Below are 13,309 nucleotides of genomic sequence, written 5' to 3' on the forward strand. Positions count from 1 at the left end.
TCATCCATGACAAGCAAACCTATGGTTCCCCTTGCTTCATCATCCTTAGCGTCCCATTCGTCAAGCTGAGCCTGGTTGCTGATTTCATTATTTTGTCCACGCTTTGGTTCCGGACGAGATCCTTCGATAACCAGCTTCCATAAATTATGCTTACGGAGGAGAAGCTCCATTTTAAATTTCCAATTAGCGTAGTTGTCATTATTCAGCTTTGAAAATTTTGGTTTAGCGTCCGCCATGTTGAATTTCTATCCTTGAATATCCTTTCTGTTTGAAAATCCTTCTAAAAGTCTTGAAAATCCTTAGGAATATTCTTGAAAGTTCTTGAATTATAAATTCCTTTGGAAAAATGATTCCTTATTGTTTCCTTTAATATTCTTTAACCGATTCCGTATTTATCCTTTTCGATATCCTTAAACGTGGAATATTTTCAAAATAGGCCCATAACCTATTGAATATCCTTATTGAATTAATACCACGAGGCCAACAATCGTTGTTTTGAATTCAGATTTTATTTTAGAACTTGAAAAATATAAAAAGTATACACATCAACTTCTGACGTATAGAATACAAAACTCAAAACGTTATTGATGTAATTTAAACAAGTGAATGTTTAGTAAAGAACAACAAAGTGTTTCAAAGTATTCAACACGCAACACGGGAAAATGGGCCCAGTTGACAAATGGCATCTCCCGTGGGTAGCACTTTTTATACCCTTAGTCACCTTCATACGATCAAAATGTGCCTCATAGAAATAATGGTTTTAGACCCCCAAGTACGTTTCGACGAAATATGTTTCAGACAATTCAGAGCTGATTTAGCCATGTCCGTCCATCTGTCTTACAGGAGCGCACGATAACTCTCGATTGAATCAACCAATATCATATAGGTCCACTCCCTCGGATACCTCCAAAAATAGTGCGTACGAGAGATTGGGTTCAAATATAAACTATATCGATCCACTCCTTCGGGTACCACCAACACAACATTTGGGAAAAGTGTTATTCAAGACTTGCTCTCGAATAGTTTTGGTTTTTGCAACAGGTTGTTCTTGGGGCCCATATTACGACGGTACATGTTCTTTTCAGGGGCAAGTCCATACATCTTGAGAAAATGAGTTCAGTGCAGTTTAGGGTCTGGTTGACTTCCGTATCGTCCGTTGCTTTACAATTGACTGCAAATCTGTGAAGTATTATGTTTCTTAACGCTGTTGTACTTAACAACTGCGAAGCTACGTGTTTCAAAACGTAAAAAATACGCATTTTTAACACAGGTAAAAAGCAAACATGTTTCATTTATATTTCTGATGCATTTAGTTGTATTTTCGAGCAACAATGTATTAGTGTGCAGATGAAATATTTTGACTAGTTTAAACAACACAAAGCAACTGACGATACGGAAGTCAGCCCCTCTGCTCCAAATTCCTTTGTATATTTTTTCCCAAAGGCACTCCTTGTGGTCCTATTTAAAGCGATATTATATTCTTCGTGGGCAAGTCCATTCCTGCCATAACGGCCCAAAGCTCTAAATTATAAGCTGCCCAACTGAAATGACTGGTGGGCGCGATATCTATGGAATGGGATGACTCCCAAAATAAGATGCACTTTCAAAATGGACTATGCTGTTACGTCCTTCGCAGCACTTTTAAGATTTAGTCTAAATCCATACTTTTTCGGCAAGTTCGTGCGCCCAAAAAGCCCACAAAATTCGAATAACCTACTAAATCAGTGCACACTTTCACCTGGACCAAAATTGGGATATACAACAACTATCCTTTACCTTTGTTACACATTGTCTATGATAAAGCGAAAAATAACTTTAATCTTACGATAACAAAAAGAACAAAGCGTGCACGTTTTATTTCAATTGTGCAAACATAAACTAATATTACTAATAATAATAACAATAATAATGAAATTATAGTAAATCTTGTGACGACAGCCCCAAAATAGAGATAATAATTTTTAAAATTTCACAAAATGAATTATCTTCTTATTATCTTGTTTAGATAAATAAGATTGTTAAAATCATATACATAAATGTTATTTAAGGCTTGTCTCTTTAATTTGCTTTGTCAACATAGGAAATTATGAGTTTCTGTGAGGGTGGGTGTGTGTGTGGGCGGTGGGGTGCGGTAGTGTTCGTTCTTATTGGGGCGTTAAAAGATATAAATCAAAACAAACAACTTATTCTGACGAATATATGTGTGCTTAAACAACAAAGGTGATGGGTGACTGGCAAATGCCATAGAATAATAAATTCAATGATAGAATATTAACCAAAAAAAAAAAAAATAATATAAACTAAAAAACATTTGCATGTCTCAGCTTCTCTCGTTCAAGGGAAAACATAAAGATAACACACACACAAACAAAACACGTGATTTTCAAAAATTGCCTATAAAAGTTTGACAATTTTGCAACGTTTGTAATTCTTCGGTTGTCAATAAGTGTTTTCTAATTATATCCAACTGTTCGGAACTGTAAAATGAAAAATTGTTCTTAGTAATTTATGGCATTTTGAATAATCATTTTTGTAAACTTACATCAACTGATTAGCTTGCAATTCCCTTAAATCCACATCCTCAAGGAAAACATTCAAATGTCGTAATGCTTCTAAACGATTTTGTTGATTATTCAGTTTTAAAACGTTCAACGATTTTCCTATCATTTCGATTAGCAACAGCACAATGCTTAATTTTATATTATTTGGTGTCTTATCTTGCATTTCAGTGTCGATTAATGCCTTCTGCTTTTTTAAATGTAACTGGAAAGTGGAAAGAAAAACATTTTTTATACATACATTTTATTCCAATAATATACATATGTAAATGAATTTGAATTCAAATCGTTTAAAATTAAAATTTAGCACAAAAACTATTTTGAGTTGTATTAAAAACGTTGAATGGGAGGAGGATAATTATTGCTACACAACAATTTTTTACTTTACTTGAAACTTACCACTATTGTATTTGCTTTTATTGGTGGTTGTATCTTATAAAGGTTATATATAATTACTGCACTAACATGTGTATAGAGATTCATTCTATATTTAGCTAGCGTTATTAGTAATTGTTTAATTTCTTCGTTGAATTGATTGTGTGGCTGAAAGAAAAACATATAAATGGCAAATTAAAAAAATACAAATGATCCTATAAGTATGCTTTAGTTTCACTTCAATTACAATCTACTTTCAATGATTTTCAAACTATTGTTTGTTTCACAGACTTGTTTGAAAATCATTGTTCTTTTAACGAATAGTTTGAGGGTATGGCGTGAACTATTCAGTATCCTACTTTCCTCCTGGAAAAATATCGGCGATATGCTGAAATGAATATAAATTAAATAATATTCACAAAAGTCTGGCAGTAAGAGGGGTAATGCCCAAGTTGATAGTATCAATGCACAGGACGTATGATTTCGGAATAAAAGCTGATCTACATCTTCAGTGCCATAAACACAACAAATAACATCATCTATGGAATAATGAGAAGGACACACTTTATTAAACTCTTATAATGTGTCAGATCGGTATGTAGTATGCTATGCGGCGCCAGTGTGGTCCTTGTATTCTACATGTCTATCTTAATTGAAGCGTAACAAACGTGAGTACTGAAAATAATGTTCTCTTATGACTTTAGACCAACGTAACTATGCCGCATGCTGGGTAAATGTTTTGCACGGTGTCATCGATTCTTGCTCTATAGGAATTTAGAGCGTAATTGGCTGCGATATGTGGGGGATGTTCTCCGAGGACCGCATTCACACGATAGTTGCTTATGGCATCTGTTACCTCCCTTTCTGGATCATGAAGATCCCTCCTGACATGCCTGTTGGGATTTCTCTCACGGTAACGCCGAGCAATAACTGCTACGAGAGCATGACATTATGTTGCTGTACTGGAAGAATCTTCGACTCCTCATACGGATGGTCCACTGATAACATTTGAAGGCACCCAGTTGCAGTTCTCAGGGCGGCGATCTGACAGTTTTGAATGTTATTCATCGCGTTGCACTTATGTTTGTGGACCACACTTGCGCAGCATAGATAACCACAGACCGACCTCCTATCGTGCTTTATGTGGTAAACAAGGATTTTTGCACCCCGAGTGCTGGGACTTGAGGATCTTGTTCCATCTCAGTTTATCGCAATTAGCTGTGACGAAGTGTGTACCTAGGATCTTGTGGTAGTTAGTGGTCGAAATCCTGATCGATCAGGATATTCAACTCTGTGCTCATCTTCGCAGTGGCCGTAGACTTAGTGGTGGATAATTGTGTTCTATAATATGGTAAGATCGAGCAAATATGAATGAGTTCAGCCTTTGTAAAATAACTTCAGGGAAGGTACTCCACGCCCAGATCGTATAATCATCCGCATATCACCGCACCTTGGGGAACTCCATTTTTCACATTCTTGTACCATCAACTTCTTGTACGACTGGCGTCCACATATATAATTGATTATTCAACATTTCAAACTTGGCTCGATGTCCTGAATATGTTAATATCCTACTTACAACATATGGTCCCTATGGGCTTGGGTTGTTGAAATCAATAAATATATGAAATGAAACAGCGAGGAGTGCTTGACATTATCAAAGGTTTTGATAAGTCAAGTACCACCAAGATTGTCCTATTGCTTGTTCTGGTTGAGTTCACGACTTATATGTGAGCAGATCTTGTATCTTCTTGTCCACGTACGACAGGTGTCCAAATATATATTCAACGTTTCAAATTTGGCTCGATGTCCTGAACCAGCGAGGAGTGTTTGACAGTATCAAAGGGTTTTGATAAGTCAAGTGCAACCAAGATTGTCCTATTGCACGGCTTGTTCTGGTTTAGTTCTCGACTAATATGTGAGCAGATCCCGTACCCAAGCTGATGCTCGGAAACTGGGTAGGTATTACTGGATGATATTAAAGCCTCACCAATTTTTACTGTGGCAACAAAAGCGAAACTGGTCTGTACGATTCATCTTTTCTGGTATCATGCCTTTCTTCAGTAACGGGACCACCGTGCCCATATTTAAAACTTTGGACACGATATAGATGACTAGCGACAGTTTCATAACTTTGGCTCATCCAGATTTTTCAGCATTATCATGGAGATATCTTCTGGGACTAGCGCTTTGGATGATTTAGATTCCCTAATAGCATTTGCAACATCATCTATTGTAAATTGTTATGGTTCTCCCTGACGAAAGTGCAGGGTTAAGAGATGATGAAATCGGGGGTCTGCTGATGGATTATAGAAATTGGTCTGACCCAAAAGAAACACAGGGTTGCCAATTGACGATGACGAACTATGGCACTATCCGCTAATTCTACTAGGGGTGTCCAGCAATATGAAAGCTCCACCTCTGATGCGATCCTTCCTCAGCACGTTGTAACCATCACAAAGCTGTAAACTGCAGGTGTTATTGAGCTTGGTCTCCTGCACTGCCACGACCTTGATATTCTTATCACGGAGCCCATTGCAATTGAATTGCAAACAGGATGCATTTTTTGGGTTGGACCAGTAATGGCTGGTGTTTAATGCTCCGTGTGTAGTTGATGTTGGGAGGACTGCGGGGGAAGCTCGTATATTGATGACGACGACGACTCGAGAACTCCCCATGATGTGACAAAACTGGGTTTTCTTCCGTCTCGACACGCACCAAAACAATCCGGAGCAGACATTCCGGAACATGCTGCTTATTCCGATTGCGTTTTTCTACCAGAAGCATGAAATAGCACAAAGGTTTCCAAAATGTTTTTTGCAATCCAAATTATCGCGAACTTGATGCAGTACGACCTGCGTGATTTGAGGACCTATATAGTCGCCGGTTCATCGATGTCGCTTTTCCTATAGTTTATCAGTTTTACTGTATTTTTGGCTTGGAAGATACTGCATAAATTGAATACTCTACCAGCTGGCGGAAAAATCTGAAATATTTACCGCAGGTAGATCTTTACGTCTTGATTCCAAAAATATAAAGTTTTACAAAAATATTAAGTTCCGAAAATTCCCTTGTTAAGGTAAGAAAAAAATTTAAATTTAAAAAAATGTTGTTTTCGTGCCCTAAATTGGCTCCTGTCCATAGGAGAAAGTCTTAAATCGCCTACTACTACGGCTACTCAGAAAAAACTTACAATTTGTATAGCTGTTTTTAGAACCGCTCTTGGCCCTATGGGCTAGGTTACTGTGATTGTCAAATAAATTAAATTAAAAAAAAAATCAGATTTTTCCGTCAGCTGGTAGAGTATTCAATTTGTTCCAAAGTTCAATTTATATAATAGTTGTATGTCGAGCGATGATATTTGTTGAGTTTTTAATAGCATGTTTACATTTGAGCTATTTGCCGGGTTAAGCTCCTTTATGAGGATTTATTATTCAATGGAATTGACAAATCCTCCCGATTTACTAAATCAAATCGAATGTAAACGTGTTACAAGTGCAAATTGAATTCTTACCTCACCATAACGTACACAAAGTTTCCACACGATATGAGATTTTATTTGAATATGTTGATACTTATGTAATTCAGTAAAATGTTCAAACATTAGGCGATAGTATTCCAAAACATTAAACGGATGGATATCAGTAGCAACATGATTTTGATCGGATTTGGATTGGCCTTGAAGTACTGTTAAAATTTCTGCTAGATAACAATAGACATTGCTTGACAGAGTAATGGAAAAATTGCAATACAGATTAAGAAGACTGCAAAAGTACTGAAAACAAAACAAAGAAACATGAAAGAAATTATTATAAAACTGTATGTTGGTTTCATTCGATACACATACCACTTTCAAACGGAAGGCTGGTAGTTTCGTGGGTTCTTCAATGTTTTTTAAACAGTTTATCAAATATTTCGATAAGTTGAGGGCTTTGACAAAACAAGTAGTGTGTACACGGCTAGTTGTTGATTCCCGCTTTTCTTGCTTAATAAGACTAGATATGCAAATTTCCAGGGCATACAAATCTAAAGAAAAGTATTAAAAATGTATTTTTTCACATGTCTATCTTCATCGCTTACCTATGTCTTTTTCTTGAAATTCTTTGGCATTATTGTCTATTATAAATTCTTGTAAATTTTCAATCATATCATAAAGATTATCAAAGGTTTCATAGGGAGTTTTGATAATAATATTTATACGTTTAAATATTTCCAATAAATTTGTATAAAAATCAAAGGGGAGTTTCTAAAAATGAAGCATAATTTTCTTGGTTAGAACAAGATGTTTTCCTTTTTTCTATTCTACACTTTACCTTACGAACTTTGTCCCGTTTCATTTGCATATTTCGCATCATATCACGATATTTTAACATCAATTCATCACTAACCATTTCCAAATGATGCCAATCATTTGTCACAATTAAACATTTGTGAAAAATACTAAAGATATTCAAAAGCAAAGGATATTCGTATTGGGCGCCTATGGTTTTGAATATGTTGGCGGCATAGAGAGTAATGTGATCTAAAGTCTACAAAATTTGAGAATAAACATTCAATAAATTATAACACGTACTCCACCAATAAATATTACCTGTCTTTGTAGCTTTTCGATGGGAACATACTTCAACATGCCAAGTAAAATTCCAAAACATTGTTGATGTTCAATTTTCTCAAAGAGTTCAGGAATTACAAGTAAAATAGGTTCCGTCTCAGCCAAAAAGGATTCTAAAAATAAAAAATAAGGTTAGATCCGTCTACGATATCTAGTGTCGTCGGTAATAGGGTCCTTGTCTTCATATTCGTAATACTAAACTCCCATGCAATGCCTACAATGCCAGTAATAACCGTTCATTGTAGTTCTTCTGTTCTGTTTATGGTATCCATTATGATGATCGGGAAAAGTTGATAGACATATTTGGTCTCATCTGCATCATTCATTCGCCTTGTCTACAAGTGGTGTCGTAAGACACGCCGCTCAGACTCGGCTATAACGAAGAGGTGCCATACCATTGAGCTAATATGAATGGGGGGACGGACACTAATTGATATAAGAAAGGTCTCCCATGTGCTTTCGTAGATGTTTGTGGGAACACACATGTTTACAAATGGGTAGAAAACATTTAAAAAAATATTTATTACTTACCTTTGTTTTTAGCTATAATTTCAATAATTAAGACCACCACTTGAGAGCTCATCAAACGAAGATCATCTCCGTTATCTGAATCCGTTATAATTTTAAAGAAGTGATTGACATTTTGAAAATATTCGAAATGTTTATAAAATTGGCCAACATAATCAACAAGTTGGGCACTAGAAATCTGCAAAAAATGAAAGTATTAAATTGCAAATAGGAGTAGGAAACGTTCATTATGTATAGAGGTGGATTAAATATTTAAGTAGGAATTAAAATGAAATGGGTCAAAGTTAGCTTTCATTGTGTTCGGTAATTTTTTAATGGAAAAGCTGACAGAAAAGCGAAAATTGCTTCCACAATCTAGCAGAAATCTCATCAGACAATCAGATGCCAAGAAACATGCTCCTAGTTTCTACTCGAACAAAATTATCTAGCAAGAAATAGGAGAAGAGAGCTTCATTCAAAGCTAACTTTCGTCTAAAGAAAATTACAAGTTTGGCTAGTTTTTGGAGTACATGAAAGATTGGCTAGCACAATATGGGAAAATAGTAATAGGTAGTAATATCTTGCAGGTGTCGGAACGCAATTATTAAATGCTTACCATATAATTTAGACCAAACTTTAGAATGTGCCTTAGAATTTCCTCATCTGGCATTTTACGTTTCATCATGGTCACGTATAAACTGCAGGCCACAGGGGAAATTGTCTTTTTATTTTGAAAAAGGAGATGGAGTATAGCCTCCATAAAGTCACGTGTAAAACAATCCAATGTTATGAGTTTTCTTTAAAAAAACACATCATTAATACTAATAAAACAAGTGAGCAAAGGCTATAGTCGGGACGGGGCCGACCATGTGATACCCTACACCACTACCCCTGTGCATAAGCTTTTCACTGGTAAACATTTCGTTTAGGGAATATAAACCAACTACCACCAAAAATAATATGCCTCTTTGTCTCAGGGACCCCATAAGCAACCTAAATTTCGTGACCATCCGATCAAAATTACGACCTGTAGCTTGATTGCAAAAAAAATGAAAGAATTGAATGCATTACCGACTATTGTGGTATCTCCCTTGTTTGACCACCTTCGCCAACCTGCTTTACACCAATGTAAAGGTAATATTTTCTTCTTCCATTGACAGGCTTTGTCATTGGATACCCCTACTAGAAGCCAATATATTCACAAAGAATAAAACTTTGAATTTGTCTCCAAATGAGTTTTTCCCCATTCCGATCCCTAAATATTATCCGGCTATCACCAAAATCAATAGGCTTCTTCCTATGTGGGACCCGCTATAACTTCCAAAAGATTCGTGACGATCCGATTAAAATTGCGACCTGTAGCGTGATTACAAACAAATCGGAAAATGGGATGCATTACCGACTATTGCGATATCTCTGTTGTTTGAGCAGCTACGACAACCTACTTTACATCGTTGTAAAGGTGATATTTTCTACTTTCCTTGCCAGGTTTTGCTTTTGATATACCTCTTAAAGAAACAGAGATATTGGCTTTGAAATAAAACGTAGACCTTTTCTCCTAATAAGTTTTTGCCCATTCCGACTCTTGAATATTATCCGACCATCATTAAAATCAGTAGGCTTCTTCCTCTGTGGGACCCCCATTAACCCCTAAACTTTCGTGACGATCCGATCAAAATTGCGACCTGTGGCGTGATTACAAAAAAATCGGAAATGGGATGCATTATCGACTATTGCCATATCTTTGCTATTTGACCACCTATGACAACCTAATTTACATCGTTGTAAAGGTGATATTTTCTATTTTCCTTGCCAGATTTTGCTTTTGATATACCTCCTAAAGAAACGGAGATATTGGCTTTGAAATAAAATGTTGACCTTTCGCCAAATAAGTGTTTGCCCATTCAGACCCCTGAATATTATCCGACCATCATCAAAATCAATAGGCTTCTTTCTTTTTGGGACCCCCATTAACCCTAAAGTTTTCGTGACGATCCGATCAATATTGCGACCTGTAGCGTGATTTCCAAAAAATAAAAAAATGGGATGTATTACCGACTATTGCGATATCTCCGTTATTTGGTTACCTACGCCGACCTAGTTTGCATCATTGCAAAGACGGGAACTTCTACTTTCATAGGCAGGCTTTGCTTTTGGAAAATTTTCAACCAAAGCTGTGATATTTGTCAATATAGTTAAAATCGCAAAAATGAAAATTGGGGTTTTATTTGCTACTACTGCGATATCTTCGTTGCTTGATCACCTACGAGCATCTACATTACATCATTAGAAAGGTGATATTTTCTGCTTTCATTGTCAGGATTTGCTTTTGGTATACCCCATTTAGAAGCTGAGATATTAGCTTTGGAAAAAAACGTTGTATTTTTATCCACCTAAGTTTTTTGCCCTTTCCGACCCCTAAATATTATCCGACCATCACCAAAATCAATAGGCTTCTTCCCCTCCGGGACCCCCATCAACATCCAAAATTTCGTGACGATCCGATCAAAATTGCGGCCTGTAGCGTGATTACAAGGTTTAGATGGACAGACGGACAGACGGACGGACGGACGGACTGACGGACGGACAAACATAGCCAGATCGACTCAGCTCGTGGAGACATTCATTTTGATATATATAAGTATGGGTCTACGACCATTATTTCGATGCGTTACAAACTTTTTGGCCAAAACCAACTTATAATACCCTCCCCACATAGTGGTGTAGGGTATAAACACAATTTCATAAAAAACTCACCCCTGCAAAACTTTTAAAAATCCCAACGTTTCCAATTGCCGTTTAACGACATCAATGCCTTGATGGGTTACTAGAGTTGTATAGTAAATTTCTAGGAATTCTTGTTTTATAAGAACGTCAGTCAAGATATTCAAGCGAGAATCCTCACTTTCTTCAAGCATTACTCGCAAACCATTATAAAGTTTTGAAATACCCGGAGTGTACTGCAAACAAATAAGTGTTCATTTGAAAAGAATATTCTGAAAGTCTTCCAATCATGTACATACCTCCAATGTTAATACATCATAAAAGAATTTCACAATTTTTTCTTTAAACATTTCCAAATCTGCAGTGATAAGTTTCAGTAAACGATCAATAATGGGACCGTTAGATTGTTTATAACTGAAATATTTTAAATATTAGCCGATAAAAATGTTGCTTTTATGAATATGAATAGCAACTTACCACAGTCCATGTAATGCACTGGCATATAATGTATCGCATATTGTATCCAAAAGACTAAATTCAGTGCGATATTTCATGCGTAAATTGTGCATACCCTCCAGCAAGCAAACATCTTAAGGTAAATTTGTAATTAAGAAAAAAAAAATGAAACTACTAAATACACATCTTACTTATTCTAGCCAAAGGTTCTTCAAACTTTTGTGCTGTACCCCAGCAATTCTTTTTTTGCAATTGTTTGTAGGCACTGCGCCATCCCCCCAATAATTCCATTAATAATGTTATAGGTGACTCAAAATCACTCTCCCCTCTTGCATTAGCTTCCAATTCGTTAATAAATTGTTCATGTTGCTTACGACTTTCTTCGCAAATCGCCAATAGAAACTTTTCAACACAAGTAAACTCCAAATGATTATAGGGAAAGCTATAAATTTGCAATACTTCTGTGGGCCATTGATAGCTGTTGGGACCATCATCTATTTGTTGAGGAGTTATCTGACCCGGTATACCTATGGCCAACAAAGTGTCATTTATAAAATCACTAATCAATTCAATGGACAATTCAATTTGACCGGAACAGTTGGAAGCCAAGACGAGTTCTTGAATGAAATCACGAGCTACAATCTAATAAAATACAGTTATTGGGTTTTAATATAGAATAATGGAGGTTTTAGCTTACACTTGGTTCCACGCCAGCTTTTAGGGCTGTTAAGTAGTGCATGTTCACGAAAGTAAGAAATTCGTTTGCAAAATATTTCGATCGACTGTAGAAGAAAAGAATCAATTTAAGATTCTATATGCATTGTTTGGATCCAAGACAGAGGAGTAAAACTTTAACTCACTGTTGGCCAACTGTAAATTGCTGTTGCTGAATTAAATTCAAATAAAAAGTACTTTGCATTGATTGCACAGCAAGAAGATGTTTATGATTTCAAAATTCTTTCAGTGATAAGGGCATAACCTATAACTTTGCGTGTTGCGCGTGTGTATAAAAAACAAAAACAAAATACATGTATTTCAATTTGAAACTACCTAGTCCCAGTCCACACTAAAGAGATTTCATTGGACAAATTTTTATGAAATTCGGCGTTCTTAGATCGAGTTCCCCACTACAGCAATTTCATAAAGTTACTTTATTATGGAACTCGATCTAACCCCCAGTTTTTGTAAAAAAAATTTATTCTTCTCACACGAACTGTCAAATTTTGTAGATCGATTTACTCGCCTTAGCGCAATGGTTGAGCGCTGAATTTTTAATGAAAAATTCTTAACTATATATGGAACTCATCTACGAAAAATTAATTCTGTATGTCATCTGTGGGCTGAGCTATGGATGCCTAAATTATTACGAATATAGACGAACGAACAAAAATAAGTTACAAAAACAGGGGGTAAAAGTCCATTTAGACTACGCTGGATTTAGCAATTATCTGGTTTTATTTGACATATGTTGTATGAAAATGACAACTTAAATCCACTGGATTTGCTAAATCCAGCATAGTCTAAATCAGGCATAAGAAATCCTAATTTCATTAAATTATTCCATTCATGGTATAAGTAAAGAGCATGGCAGAACTACCAGGTAGTGGTATCACACCAGCTGATCGAATATGATCCCTTTATAAAAAATCCCTTTATAAAAAAATATTTTTGTTGTAATTTCCCCAACAACATAAAGAAAGTTTTGACATAATACCCTAGACAGACGGCAGCGTTAATTTGCATTTAAGCTGAAAACACATACAACGTTTGGGAAAAGTTTTGTGTCGTTTTGGCCGTTTTTACACTGTTGGGCATGATGCCGAAAAATTCAAACTCATTTGAAATATATGCCGGCAAACACATCAACGCCGGACTTTGGTGTCGGCGTCGCCCTGTTGTTGTTGTTTTTTTCTCGACGCCCAACGCAAAACTTTAATCAAACGTTGTATCTGTTTTCAGCTTAACTGTCTTAATTCAAATTAATTCGTGCATTATCCACATTCTTAATGCACAAAATCAAAGGAAATTTAAACTGAATTTAGGTATTTCAATATGGCAATGCTGTAAAAGAGAGCCC

The 13,309-nt window shown here is 36.0% G+C and overlaps 1 protein-coding gene across 1 annotated transcript; it reads right to left on the reverse strand.

Moving 5' to 3' along the window:
* Nucleotides 1-1,821: 1,821 nt before the first annotated feature.
* Nucleotides 1,822-12,223, reverse strand: sunn (sisters unbound). The gene is made up of 16 exons (XM_073972392.1): nucleotides 12,093-12,223; nucleotides 11,930-12,014; nucleotides 11,424-11,874; nucleotides 11,254-11,365; nucleotides 11,076-11,190; nucleotides 10,810-11,012; nucleotides 8,669-8,849; nucleotides 8,077-8,251; nucleotides 7,525-7,658; nucleotides 7,247-7,462; nucleotides 7,014-7,179; nucleotides 6,781-6,959; nucleotides 6,448-6,708; nucleotides 2,958-3,101; nucleotides 2,543-2,763; nucleotides 1,822-2,477 (listed from the first exon to the last, which is right to left on the reverse strand). The coding sequence occupies exons 1-16, from the start codon at nucleotides 12,149-12,151 to the stop codon at nucleotides 2,384-2,386; spliced, it is 2,796 nt and encodes a 931-aa protein (XP_073828493.1). The 5' UTR covers nucleotides 12,152-12,223; the 3' UTR covers nucleotides 1,822-2,383.
* Nucleotides 12,224-13,309: the final 1,086 nt, after the last annotated feature.

Source organism: Musca autumnalis, unplaced genomic scaffold, assembly GCF_047663935.1.
Source record: "Musca autumnalis isolate F117 unplaced genomic scaffold, ASM4766393v1 scaffold_3, whole genome shotgun sequence".
Classification (NCBI taxonomy): Eukaryota; Metazoa; Arthropoda; class Insecta; order Diptera; family Muscidae; genus Musca; species Musca autumnalis.